The sequence below is a fragment of the Geotrypetes seraphini genome, chromosome 16, assembly GCF_902459505.1.
Source record: "Geotrypetes seraphini chromosome 16, aGeoSer1.1, whole genome shotgun sequence".
Classification (NCBI taxonomy): Eukaryota; Metazoa; Chordata; class Amphibia; order Gymnophiona; family Dermophiidae; genus Geotrypetes; species Geotrypetes seraphini.
Genome location: NC_047099.1, coordinates 11,761,202 through 11,781,075, shown reverse-complemented (window position 1 = coordinate 11,781,075; position 19,874 = coordinate 11,761,202). Strand labels below are relative to the sequence as shown.

At 46.1% G+C, this 19,874-nt stretch overlaps 1 protein-coding gene across 8 annotated transcripts in view; it reads left to right on the top strand.

Moving 5' to 3' along the window:
- LOC117349929 (heterogeneous nuclear ribonucleoprotein C-like) overlaps positions 1-19,874 on the top strand; it is an 89,997-nt gene that overhangs the window by 24,334 nt on the left and 45,789 nt on the right. For all 8 annotated transcript variants that reach the window (XM_033923672.1, XM_033923668.1, XM_033923673.1 and 5 more), the window contains one exon: positions 11,166-11,435. In XM_033923672.1, the coding sequence (XP_033779563.1) occupies positions 11,166-11,435 (270 nt within the window). The remainder of the gene's footprint in view (positions 1-11,165; positions 11,436-19,874) is intronic.

Sequence of the window (19,874 nt, the reverse complement as noted above, 5' to 3'; positions counted from 1 at the left end):
ACGCCATGGGAGTAGGACCGTGCGGAGGATTTGGACAGGCAGATGAGGTGGAGACCCATCAGAGCCCGGAGGAAGGACCAGCGGACTGCGCCACTGACAGACCTGAGACCAGAGAGACAGTTGAGGAAGGGGAGATCTGCTATCATAGTGGGAGACTCAATCCTGAGAGCAGTGGACAGTCACATAGCCGGAGGGAGAGAGGACCGACTATTGACATGTCTCCTGGGGGCAAGAACGAAGGATGTCATTGACAGAATTGAGAGGATCCTGGAGGGAGCCGAGACGGAGGAGACAGCAGTAGTAATCCACATTGGAACCAACGACGTCAGCAGGAGGAACTACAGCAGGACTACACTCACTGACCAGTTCAGGATCCTGGGGAGGAAACTGAAACTGAGGACAAGGAAGATAGCCTTCTCAGAGATCCTGCCAGTACCGAGAGCGGACGCAAGGAGGCAGAGCGAACTACAAGCAATAAACGGTTGGCTGAGGAGATGGTGCGAAGAGGAGGGTTTCCACTTTGTTCAGAACTGGACAACTTTCTTGGGGAAGAACAAGCTCTACAGGAGAGACGGACTGCACCTGAGCACGGCTGGGACGAAGATGCTGGCACGCAACGTCCAGAGCGTCATAGACTTGGCTTTAAACTGAGGAGAAGGGGAAAGCCGATGTGTCGATCTGACCTCGACACATCGGGCAAAAGTATCAAATAAGGATACTGAGCAAGGACATTGTAAAAGAGGGCTCGGGACTGAGTGGGAATTTTTGGAAAAAGGACCTAAGGACGCAATACAGGGGCCCAGGGCACAAATGAAAGGGCAACCAAAAATGGGGAAGCAGGCTGAGGACGAAACAGATGCACCGCAGGAGGAGGATGACCGAGACGAGGCTTGGGGACTAGCAACCCATGAGGGGGTCGCCAGGAGCGCCAAACCAGCAAGGAAGGCAAACAACCGGGACTTACATTGCCTATACACCAATGCTAGGAGCCTAAGGGCCAAAATGGGAGAGCTGGAAGTCATAGCCAGCAAGAAGGACCTAGACATAATTGGAGTCACAGAAACGTGGTGGACTGATAACAATAAATTGGGATGTGGCCATACCAGGGTACAAACTCTACAGGAGAGACAGGGCACACAAAAAGGGTGGAGGAATAGCGCTATATATAAAAGACTCCATACCCTCAACCAGGATGGAAACAACAGTAAGGGCGGATGGCTTGGAATCACTATGGGTTAAGCTACCGGGAGGAACTGGAGCAGACATAAAATTGGGACTGTACTATCGCCCACCTGGACAATCGGAAGAAATCGACCAGGACCTGGAGGCTGAACTGAGACAGGTATGCAAAAGCGGAAGTGTGGTGGTGATAGGGGACTTCAACTACCCTGGGATAGACTGGAGTATCGGGCACTCAAACTGCACAAGGGAGACCAAATTCCTGGAGGCCACGAGGGACTGTTTCATGGAACAGCTGGTCACGGAAGCAACACGGGGAGATGCCACTCTTGACCTAATCTTCAATGGACTAGGGGAACCCATAAAAGAGGTGGCGGTACTAGCCCCGCTAGGAAACAGCGATCACAACACGATCCATTGCAGGCTAGAAATTGGATCATCAAAGGTGTAAAGAACCACAATGACAGCACTCAACTTCAAAAAAGGGAATTATGATGCCATGAGGAAAATGGTGGGAAAGAAACTCAACGGCAACACAAGGAAGATGGAGTCCGTAGAAAAAGCCTGGACCCTACTCAAGGGCACGGTGCATGAAGCACAGAACCTGTGCGTCCCCAAGTTCAGGAAAGGGTGCAAAAAAAATAGAACAAAAAAACCCAGTGTGGATAACAAATGCAATGAAAGGCAATAAGTGAAGAGAAAGCATCGTTCAAAAAATGGAAAAAGGACCAAACTAAGGACAACCAAAAGGAGCACAAAGAACACCAGAGGGAGTTTCACCAAGTGGTTAGGAAAGCAAAAAGAGAATTTGAAGAGAGACTGGCGGGGGAAGCAACAAACTTCAAATCATTCTTCAGGTACGTTAAGGGGAAGCAACCAGCAAGGGAGGAAGTGGGACCCTTGGATGATGGAGACAGAAAAGGAGTGGTAAAAGAGGAAAAAAAGATAGCTGACAAGTTAAATGAGTTCTTCACGTCAGTCTTCACGAGGGAGGACACAACCAACATCCCGGAACCCGAAGAGATCATAAATGGAGATCAGGATGATAAACTGGTCAAACTAGAAGTGAGCCGAGTGGACGTCCTCAGCCAGATAGACAGGCTAAAGAGCGACAAATCGCCAGGTCCGGATGAGGTCCGGATGGCATTCACCCAAGGGTACTCAAGGAACTAAGGAACGAAATAGCAGAGCCACTTTGACAAATATGCAACCTATCCTTAAAAACTGGAGAGGTTCCGGAGGACTGGAAAATAGCAAATGTCACGCCCATCTTCAAGAAGGGTTCAAGGGGTGACCCAGGAAACTACACGCTGGTGAGCTTGATGGAAGCGCTGATTAAGGACAGCATCTGTGAGCACATCGAAAACAATGGGCAGCTAAAGTCGAGTCAGCATGGCTTCTGCAAGGGTAGGTCATGCCTCACAAATTTATTGTACTTCTTTGAGGGAGTAAACAGCCAGGTGGATAAAGGGGAATCCATAGACATCATTTACCTTGACTTCCAAAAAGCCTTCGACAAGGTACCACACGAAAGACTGCTTAAGAAGCTATGGAACCACGGGGTGCAAGGGGAGGTCCACCAATGGATCAAAAACTGGCTGGCAGACAGGAAACAGAGGGTTGGAGTAAAGGGCCATTACTTAGACTGGCAATGGGTAACGAGTGGAGTTCCGCAGGGCTCGGTGCTGGGACCGCTCCTGTTCAATATATTTATTAACAACCTGGAGGCGGGAACAAAATGTGAGGTCATTAAATTTGCGGATGACACCAAACTATACAGCAGGGTTAAAACCACGGAAGACTGCGAAGATCTCCAAAAGGATCTGACGACACTGGAAGAGTAGGCCAAAAAGTGGCAAATGAGCTTCAACATAGGGAAATGCAAGGTCATGCATGTAGGGAAAAAGAACCCGATGTTCACTTACAAAATGGGGGGATCACCGCTAGGGATAAGTAACCTTGAAAGAGACCTGGGAGTGATGGTAGACACAACATTGAAGGCGTCGGCGCAGTGCGCCACAGCCTCAAGGAAAGCAAACAAAATGTTGGGTATCATTAAGAAGGGTATCACGACCAGGATGAAGGAAGTCATCCTGCCACTGTATCGTGCAATGGTGCACCCGTGTCTGGAATACTGTGTCCAGTACTGGTCGCCGTACCTCAAGAAGGACATGGCAGTAGTTGAGGGAGTCCAGAGAAGAGCAACTAAGCTAATTAAGGATATGGAAAACCTCTCATATACTGACAGACTGAAAAAGCTGGGGCTGTTTTCCCTGGAGAAGCGGAGACTTAGAGGAGACATGATAGAAACTTTCAAGATCCTGAAGGGCATAGAAAAAGTAGACAGGGACAGATTTTTCAAATTATGGGTAACCACAAGTACAAGGGGGCACTCTGAGAAATTGAAAGGGGACAGGTTTAGAACAAACGCTAGAAAGTTCTTTTTCACCCAGAGGGTGGTGGATACATGGAACGCGCTTCCGGAGGCTGTGATAGGCAGGAGCACGTTACAGGGCTTCAAAGGTTTGGATATGTTCCTAGAGGACAAAGGGATTGAGGAGTACAGATAGGAGTAGAGATGGGTTATAGGGGTAGGAGTAAAAGGTAAGTTATAGAAATAGTCAGGGACCACTGCTCAGGCAATAGGCCTGATGGGCCGCCGCGGAAGCGGACCGCTGGGTGAGATGGACCTCTGGTCTGCCTCAGCGGATGCAAATTCTTATGTTCCTTGTTCCTTCTGGCCATACAGCTCCCTATACACCCTAGCATTCTTATAGCTTTTGCCATCAACTTTTCAACCTGTTTGGCCACCTTAAGATCATCATATACAATCACACCCAAGTCCCGTTCTTATGTCTTGCACATAAGTTCTTCACCCCCCTAAACTGTACTGTTCCTTTGGGTTTTTCCAGCCCAAATGCATGACCTTGCATTTTTTAGCACTAAATTTTAGCTGCCAAATTTTCAGACCATTCTTCAAGCTCGCCCTGTCTTCATGTTATTCACACCATCCTAGGTGTCTACTCTGTTGCAGATTTTGGTATCATCCACGACAGCCCTGCATCAATATTTTTTATAAAAATGTTGAAAGGAACACGCCCGAGATTAGAACCTTGAGGCACACCACCGGTAACATCCCTTTCCTCAGAGCAATCTCCATTGATCACTACCCTCTGTCACCTTCCACTCCACCAGTTCTTGACCCAGCCCGTCACTTTGGAACACGTGCCTTCCCTCAAAGACCCATGATAGACCAACCTCTGCGCAGGATCATGGCACACCAGGAGCCGGTGATTCTAGTGGCACCAGATTGGTTGAGGCAAATGTGGTATTTAGACGTAGTCAGTCTGCAAAGGGATCAAATTCTCAGACTTCCCTGTCATCCCTGCTGCTCATGCAGGGTCCAGTTGCCCTGAAATCCAGAAACTTTGGTCTTGCAACATGGCTTGAGTGTGCAGCACTAGCATCTAAAAGCTATACGGATGGAATGGTCTCCACCCTTCTAAGATGTAGGAAGAAGGCAATTATAGTAGCATATGCGAAAGCCTGGAAGTGCGCTCAGAAGAGCGAAAACCCAAGCTTGGCACAGATATCTATGGTGCTTGCCTTCATGTAGGATGGTCTGGAAAAAGGCTTAGCAGTTGGCTCCATGAAAATTCAGGTTGTGGGGCTCTCCTGTTTTGGACCTAATAAGGGCACCTTAGCCACACATCCAGATATGGCCAATTTTTTTGAAGGACGTGTAGCGCCTCCGTCCTCCAGTGTGAGAGCCTTTTCCAGTATGGAGTCTTTATTTGGTCCTCCAGGCAAGAGCGCCCTTCTAGCCTCTAGAGCAAGCTTCTTTGATGGACTTCACCATCAAGACGGTGTTTTTGGTGGCGATCACCTCTGCCCGACAAGCATCGGAACTTCAGGCTTTGTCATGCAGAGATCCATTCTTCAAAATTTTGGATTCAGGTGTGTCCCATCTTTCTTATCGAAAGTAGTTTCCAGCTTCCACATCAATCATGAAGTACACTTACCTGACTTCACTCTTTTGGGATCGAGAAAGAGTACTCGGATGTTGAAATTGTTGGATGTGTGTAGATTCTTGCTGCGGTATCTAGAGGTTATGAATGATTTTGATTGTTGTATCATCTGTTTATAGTGCCGGGAGCTGCCCATAAACCTCGAAAGCAACCATTTCAAGATGGATCCATTTGGCCAGTTCTTTAGCCTGTATTAGAAGTGGAAAATACTTGCTTATATTCATAAAGGTGCACTCCACTAGAAGCATAGCTTCCTCATGGGCGGAATCTTGGCCTTATTCCCAGAAGAAATCTGCAGATCTGCCATTTGGTCTTCTCTCTATACATTCATGAAGTTTTACAGGGTGAACGTGGTGGTCAAATGGAACTCTGCATTTGAATGTTTAGTTCCGACAGCAGACTGTCCCACACTACTAAACTCTGGGAACTGCTTTGATGATGTCTCACGTGTTCAGGAATAGAGTGTGTGTTGCACTAGAAGGAAAGATTAAGTTCTTATCTCAATAATCTTCCTAGTTGACAGACTCTATTCCTGAAACCCACCCTGTCAGATATTCATTTGCCTGCTCACTGCCTCAAAGGTGCCGGGGAGTCTGGACATTCTCCAGTCTTGGCAAGGATAGAGAACATGACTGAGTTGAAGAAGCTAGGGAGTATCTATAAAATCTGCCACACTCTTAATGCAGGTTGTTCTCCAATTGATGACTTGTTTGTTTTTCACCTTGTTACGTTTTGCAAATGGTTAAGTTTTGTTTATCTGTTCCTTGTTTAATGATATGAGCAGAACAGACATGTTTCTAAGGAAGTGTTCCTGTACCCCTCCATGTTCTTTTTCCTTTCCGGGGCTGACCATCTGCTTTGGTACAAACTGAGGAATTGGAGGACAGCCCAGAAGGATGGAAGTTGGAGCAAAAGAATGCTAACGAAGCTCCCTACAAGAATTCTCATGAGAAGGGATTGACTACCTACAGGTTTCGGAATTGAGTGTCTGTCTATTAGAAAGGAGATTATTGAGGTAAGAACCTAATCTTTCCTTAGTGTGCTGCATCTTGGTACCTAACTTTTGATGCCCTTTATAGAATTGCCACCAATGAGTTCATGCTGAAATTTAGCCTTGGGTGGGAAGGGGAGAACAAACATGTTTCACTTGTCTGGCTGTGCGCTCCCTGTAAAATCTATGATGCGTTCAACTGCTTATAAAATATAAAAGTCTTAACGCCTTTGGTTTTTTTTTTTAATTGCTTTGGAACACTTAAGCTCTTTAGGTTAAACCTTTCACAGACTAATTGTGATGCATGGCTTTTGGGAGCCAGCCCAGCAGCTCTATCAAAAGATAAGAATTTGATTCCTTGATCATGTCTTCTCCTGGTGAAGTTGCAGCAGCAGCAGCATTTATAGGCCATGGTAGAGGAGTCCAAGTCATCATGTACTAGCAATATCTAGTGTCTATATCAGGACTCTTTAATTATAGGGCTCTTGAAGGCAGTCAGGTACAAGGTCCCAGGCTAAGGTAATCTTACCTGGATGGAGTATAAAATGGAGAGGAAAATACAGTAGTCATGAATTGAAGGCTCATGGCATCTAGATTCAAGCTGTATGTGGATTGAGCCAGAATCAGAGCAAAATTAGTGCTCCTGGATTATTAGTAGTCTGGTTTGTTTTGGGGTTCTTGTTTTTTTTTTGTTTTGTTTTTACGTAGAAATTAAAAAAAAAAAAAAAAAAAATAAGGAGATGAGCCCAGGTTTGGTCTGTCTGGAGCCTACTTATGCCTAAGGGTGCTACACTTAGGGCTAGGTTGAGTGTCTTCTCCCTAAGAAATAGGACTTGAAAACTTTATCTTATTTTATTTATTTATTTCAGAATTTAAGCTTACAATGGAGACAGGAATCTCAGAGCTTTTATTGGAGATTCACTGTCTAGGCCAGTATGCCTATAGAGGGAGAGTTTAGTGCTGTGAGACCCTCAAGGGAGGCTTGTGATCATGAAAGGCCTGATTTTGGTGGGAAATTACACCATTGCTGAGCCAGAGGAAGAGGAGGAGGTAAGTCTGCTGGTATTGAACTGGATACTGAAACAAAAGACATCATTTGGAGACTGAGAAGACTTGAGGAGCCATGATTCATCCAGGTGTGCGGATTTCTTACTGGACTTTGTTCTCCTAATGCACAAGGCGCTTTTGTCTTAGATCTGGTCACCCAGTGGAGGTGCACAGAAGCCTGGAGGTCTATGCACATGGGCCATCAAGGGGCAAGAAACTGTATATTTCATTAGAGAAGGATTTGACACAAGGCTTTAATGGCCTCGGTTTACTCGCTTGGTACGGGCAGAGAAGGAGACAATTCCCATTTCTGGGGTTAAGATTGGCTAGAAGAGATGAATCCAGGGAAGGTCACTATATCGGGGAAGCCAATTAATCTCAACACAATATTATAATTGCACATAGGTCCTGTCAGTGCTGCAGATTTTCAATTGGTGCCGGCGGAGAGTTAGAGAATCCTCCTACTACAAAGATTCAAGAAGCTATCTCGAGCCATTCTGGTCCACTAAGCTGCCAAGGATATAAAAACCTCAGAATGGGATTCATCGATCACAGACTTGAAAGTCATGAAGTTTATGGCTCATCTATACCCTATACCAGCAGTGAAATGAGAATTACTGTGCCTCCCAAAGATAGTTTTGAAGGCTTTACAGCACAGTATATGGAAACTTCTGAAGCAAGCTTTGAGTTGTGTGTTGTAACCTTAAAAGCAGCAGTCTGTGGAAGCATATTTTCAGTGGACCAAGCGTTTATCCTTGGACAAGCAGTGAGCATATTTTCATGTATGGGTGATGTCATCCATGGAGCCCAGATGTAGATAGCTGCAAAAGTATTTTTGCCTGAACTTTAGAAAGTTCATAACTGACCACACCGCACATGCGCGATTGCCTTCCTGCCTGACGTAGAGCACACGTCTCTTCAATTCTCGTTTTTCTGTGGAACCGTGAAGTTGTGTTCAAGCACACTGCGTTGGTTTGGTGCCTTCTCGCTGCAAAATTCTTTTTTCCTGATCTTTTTTTCTTATTCTTTCTCTCTTCTCTTAATAAAAATTTTTAAAAATGAATCTTATTTTCAACTGTTTTTGACAGTGGGGCAATGTCTTCCGCCTCAGCCTTCGGACTAGAGAGCTGCACGGGGACGACGGGAATCCCGCGGGACCCCCTTTGGGTCACAGGGGTCCCGTGGGGATGCCCCCTAGGATCACGGGGATCCCGTGGGGATGCCCCCTAGGGTCACGGGGATCCCGTGGGGACACCTCAAGGGTCGCGGGGTTGGATCACACTCGAGCCACGAGGCTAGTCTCCTTCTCCTTACCTGCCCTGCCGCAGCACACAGCCGACCGGAAGTCTTCCCGATGTCAGCGCTGACGTCGGAGGGAGGGCTTAAGCAAATCCCTCCCTTCCTCCGACGTCAGCACTGACATCGGGAAGACTTCCAATCGGCTGTGTGCGGCAGGGCAGGTAGGAGAAGGCAATGGCGTACCAAAGAGGGGGGGGATTAACTCTTTTCAGGGGAGGATGGGAGTTCTTTGCAGGGGGAGGTCACTGGAGGTGCTTCCTGTAGAACTCAAGTTTTGCGGATCCATACTCAACGTCAATGCAGCTTGTGGATTTACGCAAAGAACATGTAAGATCTATTTGCTGGGGCCCATGGTAGGGAATTGGTCCCTTAGTGAAAAGAAATAGTAGAGGTAGACCAGAAAAATTCCAACACGAGGCACATTGATCTGCATTTTGCTGCAGAAGCACCTGCCTCAGGAGTCAGCAAGTTACAGTAAACAGATATAGAGTCATACATTATTCATGCAGATGAACTGCAGAAACAAGAAATGGTGACAGTGCTACAGGATCAAAGAAGAAAAACCTTCCTTTTTTTTTTTTAACCTGAGGACCCATACTGAACAATGATTGTATTTTTTCAAAAAGTAGAAGTTTTTAACCTATGATGTGTTGTCTTGATTGGATCACTGTATCATCAAACTGCACTTTCCAAAATATTTTGATATAGTTGTCAGTTTTTATTTTTGTTTCACACCTTTTTTTATTTTTTGTTTAATAAACATTCTACAATAGGACAGGCTTCATTTTGGGCAAAAAATTTGCAGAGCAGCCATTTGGACATCTTGTGTGTCTATAAATATTGGATGATCAGGCAACAGGAGATGAAGCTTTTGGTGAAAGGGTTTTCAGGGCTGGTCTGTCGGCTCCATGCTCTTTTAAAATTACTGCCTTGGTATTTTCCCCATGTCAGGAAGGATGGCAACGAAGAAGAGACAGAAGCCTACTGCAGGAGTGCAATGCCTGTTATGTTGTTTTTAATTCTGTTCTAACCTGGAAGCAAAATCTCCAATACTTGGGGCCCACTACTGAACAGAAGTCTTATTTTATTTTAGTTTGCGTGTGTGGTAGTATCCTCGTTTTGACCGCATTTTTCATTAACCTTAATTTTTTTTAATCCATTAGTATTCCATTGTAATTTGAACATATCCACTGCAGTAGGGTTCCTGGGCCAGGAGTCAGACAGCATCTCCTGCTTGATCAAGGTCTCCAGACTAAATAGAGTTGCCCAGAAAACATAATGAATATGTATGAAATTGATTTGTATGCATTTTTTTATTAACATTAAGCAAGTCTCTCTTGCATATTCATGAGGATATTCTGAAAACATGAATAGTTTGTGGTCTTGAGGACTAGAATTGCTTTCCTCTACTCGAGATACTCTACAACTCTAGATACTAAATGTTGCTACTGAGTGTTGACGGACTCCCTGCCTGTTAGAAGTTGTAAATGCTGCTGCCTCAACATTCTGAACCTGGCCAGTTGCAAGGAAGGGTAGAAGCCAGACTCAGGAATGGAGCTCATGTCTTCTGATGGAAGTGCACATTGCTGCCTAAACAGGAGTCAAAAGCACTTCATGGAAGTAGGACTTGCTATGAATTAGCTTCCAGTAAAGCAGGAATAGTAGTATCTACTGATCACATAAGCAGCCCTTTTTGAGAAAATCTGCAGCAGTTATATGGACCAAAATGTTGAACAAATGGGTGGTAGTGTAGAAAAGTTACAGTGGGGTAACTATTAAGCCAGTGGTGGTTAGTGTTTTTTGGTTTCCACCAATATTATGGCTGGATGCTTAAAGTTTCAAGTTTATTTAAAAATTTAATTTTATCGTAATATATTCCAATGCGATTTACAAATAATAATAAAATCAGGATAAAAACACCGGGGCCAGATCTGGGCACAAGCATTGAATATCCAGGTTTGTGCATCCAGCACAAGTTAAACTGGATAAAGATAGGAGCTCAAAACAGTCTTATTTGTCCAATTAACTTATGTGATTAAGTTCTGAATATCAGGACTTAACTACATAAGTGCCAGTTCTGTCCCCAATTACCCACAATGCACCGACTGCAGATAGCCCTACACAAGTGATTTAACTGGAAAGGATCCTCTTTTGCCTGGTTAAATGCTTAGAACATTGATCCCATTGTAACAAAATTCATCTGCTCCACATAAATTTCTGCACTTAAGGTAGACCTGTTTTTTGTGGTCTAACTTATGTGTATGAATGGCAGCATGTACATTCAGTGACACTTTCAACGGCATGCTCTGTTTATACGTGGAAGTTAAGAGCCAGTGTTTAACTTTGCAGGCCAAGCTGGCTGCATGTCAGATCCACAAGAGACTGGTAGTTAACATAATGCTGGAAGTCCAATTAGACTGGATGCAAAAGCTGAAATGACTTGTTATGGAGTGGAAGTCTTAGTGTTGGCAGTGAGTTGCTAAAGCTTGTAGCTTTTTTAGTAGCCATTCAACTGCTAATTTGAGAAGCAGTAATTGATAGGAAACCTTATGCCTTGATTTCTGGGAATATTTTGTTATTGGATTGATTTGATGCTTTGTGCCCCCATCCCATTCCTCAAGGTGCTGCCACCCGTCCACGTACTGTCGGTATGGCCAGCAATGTGACGAACAAGACAGACCCGCGCTCACTGAATTCACGGGTCTTCATTGGCAATTTGAATACATTGGTGGTTAAGAAGAGTGATGTGGAGACTATTTTTTCTAAGTATGGCAAGATCGTGGGATGCTCAGTGCACAAGGGCTTTGCCTTTGTGCAGTACTCCAACGAGCGTAATGCCCGCACTGCTGTGGCTGGTGAGGATGGTCGCATGATTGCTGGCCAAGTCCTGGGTGAGTTGAGCTTCCTTCCATTGCGTCAAATCAGTCTTGCAAATGACATGAATGCTGTTGGCAAGAAGTATTTGTGACCCACTGAGTGACAAGGTACCAAAAGTGGGGTTACAAATAACAAGAGAGACTATAAAAGTTTGGAAGGGCAATTTTCTATTTTTGAAAGTTTTGTGTTCTATGGGGGTCTATACAATGGAACTATGCAATTTTTTTCACAACTTAAAAAAGTTTTTCATATTCTGTAGTTTAAAATGGGGTATGTGATCTCTGGTTAAAAAATAAATAAATATATATATTGATAAAACATTTCTCATTTTTAAAGATGTATTCTAGTGCAATAGGTGTGTCATTCTGGACAATGGGTTATATCCCAATGACCGCGAGCCATTCGGAAAGAATCCACTCTGACTTTTGAATCTCTTTTACTTCGCCAGAGGGCTCTGCTGCCCCCTTCAGATTTTTCCTTGTGCACGCGAGCCAGAAGGAGTGTTTGATTTGCTCTGCTTATTTCCTATTTTCTGTTCATGTTTTTTTTCCACATTTGTTTGGATTTTTTTTTTTCCAGTTCTCTTAACTTAATTTTGATACTAAGACCTTCCCTAGACAATGGTACAGTTCTGCCTGCATGGAGAAGCAGCAGACTAAGAAGTGTAGCTGACAGGCCAATCCTTTGTGGTATCTGTTGGCTAGCTTGCAGAAGTTTTTGGAGCGTGGGGATCCATTCCCCTTGTATTGCTTGCCTACTGCCTGGCAGGTGTTTGAGCGCAGGCTGTTAGGCATATGTTGGGGGGTTCAGAAGGGTCTTGCGGAGAGCCGGCTACATTTTGCCTTCCTCCTTTTCATGCTGGTAGGGATTGGATGCTCAGTCAGACTGGCAGCCTGAAGATTCAGCACTTTTCGAAGAATGTTCCTTTTTGAGATGGTGTTTTTTCTCTCAGATCCAGCTACCTTTGAAGCTGAGGTAAGCTGTAGCAAATTGCCCTCACAAGTCAAAGTGAGTAAAGGCTGTTAAAGCCTATGAGGAAAATCGAGGTGGGGGAACGGGTCTGTAAATTTTTATTTTTAAATGTTTGACTGTTCTCTGATCCCACACCTCTAAACTTGCTAGTTTTGTTTCGGTTGTTGCTGTTGTCCAGATCTTGCCAGCCATGGAAGCTTAAGAGTACAGCTAGTTTGTTTTATTTTAGTGTTTTGGAGCAGTTATTTAATGCCAAAACGCTGCTGCAGCAGTCATCTTGGATTTCCTGATTTATATTTTTTTCCCCCAAAGTTCTCCAGAAGCTTCAAATCACCTCATTTTGCCTCAAAACTGACAGGGTTTGAGTCCTCTGTCTCTTTTACCCCTAATTCATGACAAGTTTGTGCTGGATGGGTGCCCAGAGTGCCCTTTGTCACATGCTGCACAGCACATGAAGCAAGGCAGGAACGGTCAGCTTAGCCTCCCCTTTGCTCTTTAAGGCTGAGGAATGTGCAGGAAGCCCATTTGTTAGGACCAAATTTCTTCAAAAGCCTAGGAATAGTGGCCGTCCTAAATGCAAGGTCACAAAGGCTGCGGAGCCCAAGAGAGGCAAGCTGGAGTCATCTAGAGGAGACTTCGCATTGCTTAATGCAGATTTTCTCCAGAATGTCTATCTGGTGTTGATAGCCTTTCAGGATGGCTGAAATCCACAGGGAAAGCTGGCAGCACACCAAGTGGCATGCGAGGGGGTTTGGGCTCCCAAGCGCACCTGCCTTAGTTTTAGAGCTGACCAGATTTGCTGGATCTTTACAAGGGCATCTCAGAAGGAAATGCCTATTGATGGGCTAGCCCTCTGTTTTGGACTGCAGTGTACATCAAATAGCCTCCATAGACAGCCAACTGTTCAGATCCTCAGCTCTGATAAATATTATACTGATTCTTTGCTGGAGTTCCTTTTGGTCTTCTGGCAGGTTCCCTAAGCTCCCTGCTTGGTAATGGGCAGGATAAGAGCCCAGTCTTAGGCATTTCCCTGACATCCTGGTTTATTTATATTGTTCCCTCAGCATTGGGATGCTCCTGAAGGGTTCCTCGCAGCAGCCATGGCAATGGCTCAGCTGAATCTTATGGCACGGAGGTATCAGCAGTTGTGCACTCAGCCCAAGTTTAAATTCTTGACAGCACAGGTTACGAAGCGCACATCCCTGGCAAGTGTGTGAAGTGTGGTAATAAAGATTATGTGGTCTGGCTAAGTGGATGTGATTCTTTAAAGGCAATTTGAAGCGCTGGCCTGACTTCAGCTGCAGCAGCTTCCTTTGTCGCATGTCTTGTCATATCAGGTTGCGGAGTCTTGTTCTGGTGGAGGGTCAGCCTTTATCCCAGCTCCTATTAGATAGTGCAGGGGTGTCCAACCTGCGGCCCAAGGGCCGCATGCAGCCCCGTGAAGTACTTTGTGCGGACCAGGTCGAGGGTGATGCAGTGTTTTCCTCTGCTGCCCCCGGGTGTTTACCGTCTTGCCGGCTCCCTCCTCTGTCTTGCTGCAGCATTTGCGCATTTGTACGGCCCCAGAGAAATATTTTTCAGCCAATGCGACCCAGGGAAGCCAAAAGGTTGGACATCCCTGGGATAGTGGATCATGTAGCTGATGCTCTTTACAACAACATCCGAATCTGTCACGTCTTGTCATACCAGTTTGCGGAGTCTTGTTCTGGCGGAGGGTCAGCCTTTATCCCAGCTCCTATGGGATAGTGGATCATGTAGCTGATGCTCTCTACAACAACATCCGAGTCATTAGCAAAGTTTTGTTGTCTTCGTTCTGAGCCCACAGAGCGCATTAACGCTAAATCCATAGCGATTCACCTGAAGATAAGGGGACGGTTCTCAAACTCTGTGTAAGGCTGGGCATTAATCTTTTGTGGATTTTTCAGAGTGGCTACAAGCTCGAAGTTGCACTGCCCTTGACGGGTGGGTTGGCAGACTCCCTGGTTGATTGTCCAGAGTAGGCAAGCAGGGTTGAGACTACAGTTCAGAGGCTGTTGAATTTTTCAGGGCATACAGTTGGTGCTGTCTGAAGTAGAGAATGACACTGTGGCTGTTACCCATAGTTAGCTGCCAGTAGCCGCGAGTAACCAGCTGAAATGGTGGGGTAAAAAAGTGCTCATCACGGGTACAAGGCCACTCACCGCCCAGTGGAGCGGTGAATGGCCTTGTGTCCACAGTTCAGGGAGGGAATGCGTATGGTCAACGATTGCATGCAGCCCCCTCCCTTCCAATCGCCGCCACATCTATCTCCCACCCTCCCTACCTACCGATTGCCACCACCACATCTATCTCTCTCCCTTCCTCTTACTTTTGGGGCGCGTTTTAATTTGATAGCAGCCTTAGCCTGAAGTCGCGTGTGTCTACAGAAGCTTCTCCTCTGAGACAACTTCCAGTTCCGTCAGAGGAGAAGCTTTCACAGTCATGTGACTTCAGGCTCGGGCTGCTTGAACAAAGTAAATTAAAACGCACCCCAAAAGTAAGGGAGGGAGGGAGATGCATGGACCGCACGAAGAGTGCTGAAGGGGGGTGAAGAGAGGGAAAGAGGTGGAAAGGAAAAGATGCTGAGGAGGGGGGTGGTGGAAAGGAACAGACACTGGAAGAGAAACGGAGAATAGAGTGGGGAGAAGACGCTGGAAGGGAAGAAGACAGAGATGCCAGACCAATGGGGGGGGGGTGGAGGTGGGAGAAGCACAGTAACAGAGCAAATGGAAGAGCCAGAGAGAGGCAGACAGTGGATGGAAGGAATTGAATGAGGAAAGCAGAAACCAGACAACAAAGGTAGAAAAAATTATATTTTATTTATTTATTTATTTATTTGCTTTAAGATATATTATATTAGTTGTGTAGAAAAAATTTATAAACAAAGCCCTGCCAGCTGAACATCTCTCTAGTTAAGCAACCAGAACTTTGATTTATAAAATGACAATTGTACAGAATATTGTTTTTCTTTATACTTTTAAGAAAATAAGTTCAGTATAAAACTATTCAAGGCTTGTATGGATGGGATCAGATGGTTTGCGGGGACCAAGTTCGCAGGGACGAGGATGAGCTCATGGGGACGGGGCAGAGACGGGGACAAATTTGTTTTCCCTGTGTCATTCTCTAGCCTGAAGATGCTCGGGCACATTCTCCACATACTTAGTTATACCTGCAAAGGCTCAGATAAGTGTTGATACCTTCCAGATCCTACATTCCCATGGAAACAGGATAATCAGTCATAGCAACAGCAGCCCCGGGGGAGTTTCTGGCCTCCCTAGATTTGACAGAAGTGTGCCTGAGGTTGCATGCCTGCAAACCATGACCAGTTCTTGGCTTTTCCCTTTGGACAAACAGCAGTGCCTTGCACATTCATCAAGATGATTGTGGTGGTAGTAGCCCACCTGTGCGAGCTGGGCTTGCAGGTTCAGCCATACCCGAACGTCTTGCTGTTTAGAGTTTCATAATTCCCAGAAGGAGAGCAAGCAGTTGATCTTGTGGTCTGGGTCCTACTGAGTTGGATTGGAATTGGATATTCCAAAAGAGCCAACCAACTGTTCCCATCACAATTTCTAAAATATCCAAGCTAGTGAGCTTAATGACCAATCCAGCTTAATCCGCTTGGCACTTCAAGTGCTAGGTTCCAGGTCAGTCACAATAGACAAGGTCGCTGGGCAGAAGCTCATAGGTGTCCTCTACAGAATGTGTTCCTCTCTTGGTTTATCCCTAAATTGTTCATACCTTGGATTCCCCTGCTGTGGTCACCGGTAGTCTGGGCCAGGATGGGCTGTTAGCTTCGTCTGCAGATGTTAAGAGGCATGCTCCTCTGAATATCAAATTAGGTGATTGGGACAATGGAGGAGCTCACTTGTGAGATATGGGCTGAGAGGGACAGGTGGCTATCCAATACCACCCCAAGACTGCGCACTTGGTCCTTTGCTGTCAAGAGTGTGGAATCCCAAGATAGCATTGGCAGATGAAGCTGGTGTTTTTCTTTCTGATCCATAGGAGTTCAGTTTTGGCAGCATTCAGCTGCAGTTTATTGTCATCCAGTTCTTCATGTCAGTGACAGTGTTGAAGGTTGGTGATTTGGATAGAACAGTCTTTACCTAGTTGGAGGAGAAGCTGAAGGTCATCAGCATAGGAGTGGATTTGATGTTGTATTTTTGGGCAAATCGATAACTAGTCCGATGTACAGGTTGAATAGGAGCGGGCACAATAGGGCACCCTGGGGGACTCCATACTGATGGGTTTGGGTTCAGATTTGTTTGGGCCTAGTAGTACTGATTGAGTTCTCTGTTGAAGGAAGGATGTGAACCATTGAAATGTAGAGTTCTTGATACCTAGGTCTGTGAGCCGGTGCAGTAGGAGTTGATGGTCAATAGAGTCAAAGGCAGCGCTTAGGTCCAGCAGTACTAATAGGGCATCGCTACCTTTGTCTAGTATTGGCCAACTATAGTCGATGTCTAGAACAGATTTTGCTGTGCCTGGCTTGGAAGCCAGATTGAAAAGGGGAGAGGGCATTATGTCCCTTCCACAGCCGCCCCTGTTCAGTCTCCTTCCGCGGCTGCCTCTGTCCAACCCCCTCAGCCTTTGTTCGCAGCGGCCGCAGGCATCTTGGGACGAGGATTCTTTTATAGATGATCAGTTTTCTCCAGCTGAGGAATAAGATCTTGGGGAGAACCTTACAGATCCATTCAGGGGCCTGATTGTTTGGATGGAGACTTTTTAGAGGCACCAGTTGGCAAGGACACATTTTTCAATGGGAAGAGTTGCAGGGGCTCATTCTTCTTCGGTTTTGCACTTTGTAGAGGAAGTTAAGGACCCCCCTCATGTTGTGGACCCTCTCTTGAGAGAGATCCAGTCAGCATCCCTCTCTTTCCCTGTGCATCAGGATATTCGGGATGTAGTGCATGCTCAGTGGAAAGTTCCAGATGTGCCCTTCATATGGTGTGCTCCATGGCAAAACTGTATCCCAACCCTGATGGCGATAGAAATACCTCTAAGTGGATGCGGTGGTCTCAGCTATCACATGCAGACATTCCGTGCCGGTTGAAGGCGGTTCGGCCATTAAAGACCCTTGGAGCCGTAAAATGGAGGCTCTGCGTAAACAAAGTTGTGATGTTGCTGCCCTGGCTGTGGCAGTCTGGTGGCCCAGGCATATTTCTGGTGGTCTGAGCGAGTCCTTGACAGCAAGTCCACTGACTGGTCCTTAGAGAAAGGGATTGGGATTGTATACCACTTTTTTGTAGTTATACGATATTCAAAGCAGTTTACATACAAGTACTTCAAGCATTTTCCCTCTCTATCCTGATGGGCTCACAATCTATCTAAAGGGAGGATTAAGTTACTTGCCCAGAGTCACAGGGAGCAGCATGGGGTTTGAACCCACAACATCAGGATGCTGAGGTTGTAGCTCTAACCACTGGATCAGAAGTGGCTAAGATTGAGCTAGGCACTTATCTCTGATGCATGTATGATCTTTTGCATGCCTCGGCTAAGTCCATGGCTCTTGGAATAGCTACCTGCTATACCCTGTGGCTTTGTGGTTGGTCAGTGGATGTGGTGTTTAAAACTAAACTCCGTAAGTTCCCCTTTCAGGGCTCGTTTTTGGGGAAGAGTTAGATAAGCTGGTTCAGGCTTTGAGTGAATCTAAAGTGCCTAGGTTACCGGAGGACCGACCTTGCCAGGCTTCGCAAGGTCGGTCCTCCTGTGTGACTTTCGGAGGTACCGCCCTGATCGGGGGTGCAACCTCTTTTCCTTCCAGAGGACATGTCTTTCAAATCATGCAGTCCTTTGGGGGGGGGGGCATGACTCCACCACCCTTCTGGCCCAATGACTCGTTGCAGGTCCTTCCCCCGGTTCAAGTTGGTGCCCGGCTGTGGAAGTTATACCTGGGGGTGGGCCAAGATCACCAAGGATCAGTGGGTCCTGGAAGTGATTCTGAACAGTTAAGCTCTGGAGTTTTCACGATCTTTACCAGATCGTTTCCTCTCCTCTCCTTGTTGGGTGACTTGGAAGAGGGCTTTTTGTCAGACACTGCTCAGGTTCCTGAACCTCAAAGCAGTAACATAGAAACACAGAAGATGACGGCAGATAAGGGCCATAGCCCATCAGGTCTGCCCTCTCTACTGACCCACCCCCAAGTCTACTATCCTAGGGATCCCACTCCTGGTGACAGGTTCCCTTGGCTTAACCCTCTAAGGGATCCCACATGGGCATCCCATTTGCTCTTAAATTCTTGCACGCTGTTTGCTTCGATCAACCACTCTCAGTGAAGAAATATTTCCTGGTGTCATCATGAAATTTCCCGCCCCTGAGTTTGAGCGGATGCCCTCTTGTGGCTGAGGGTCCTTTGAGAAAGAGAATCTCTTCTTTCATCTCGATACGGCCGGTAATATACTTAAACGTCTCGATCATGTCTCCTCTCTCCCTACATTCCTTGAGTGAGTACAGCCGCAAATTTTTCAGCCTTTCCTCGTACGATAATAGATCCTTGAGCCCCGAGACCATCCTGGTGGCCATCCGTTGCACCGACTCTACTCTCAGCGCATCTTTTCGTTAGTGTGGCCTCCAGAATTGCCCACAGTATTCCAAATGAGGCCTCACCATGGTTCTGTATAATGGCATTATGACTTCAGGCTTCCGGCTGACGAAACTCCTGCGGATGCAACTTAAAAACTGTCTTGCCTTAGATGATGCCTTCTTCACATGATCAGCAGTTTTCATGTCTGCGCTGATGATCACTCCCAAGTCTCGTTCTGTTGAAGTTCTAGCTAAGGTCTCACCATTCAAGGTGTAAGTTCTGCATGGATTTCTGCTGCCGAGGTGCATGATCTTGCATTTCTTAGCGTTGAAGCCCAGCTGCCAGGTCGAGGACCAAAGCTTCAACAAATGTAGGTCCTGTGTCATACTATCGGGTGAATTTCCATCTCTCACTATATTGCATAGTTTGGCGTCGTCAGCGAATAACGTTACCTTACCTTGAAGCCCCTGAGTTAGGTCACCTATGAATATGTTGAAAAGGAGCGGGCCCAAGACGGAGCCCTCCGGTACTCCACTGGTCACCTCCAATGTTTTAGAGAGTGTACCGTTAACTACCACCCTCTGAAGTCTGCCACTCAGCCAGTCATTGACCCATGTAGTAGTCCCAGTGCCTTCTCAGGAGATGCGCACCGGCAGGTACTCCATTTACTTTATGGTGCCCAAGAAAGGGGGGGTCTTTTTGGCCCATTTTGGATCTCAAAGATGTCAACAGGGTTCTCTGGGTTCCCTCTTTTTGTATGGTAACCCTAAAATCTGTAATTATGGCAGTCTAGCCTGGAGAATTTCTGATTGCTTTTGACCTGGCTGAGGCCTATTTGCATGTTCCGATTTGGGTCTCCCATCAACGGCTCCTTCGTTTTGCGATCTTGGGAGAACATTATCAGCTTTGTGCGCTTCCCTTTGGTCTGGCCACGGACCCT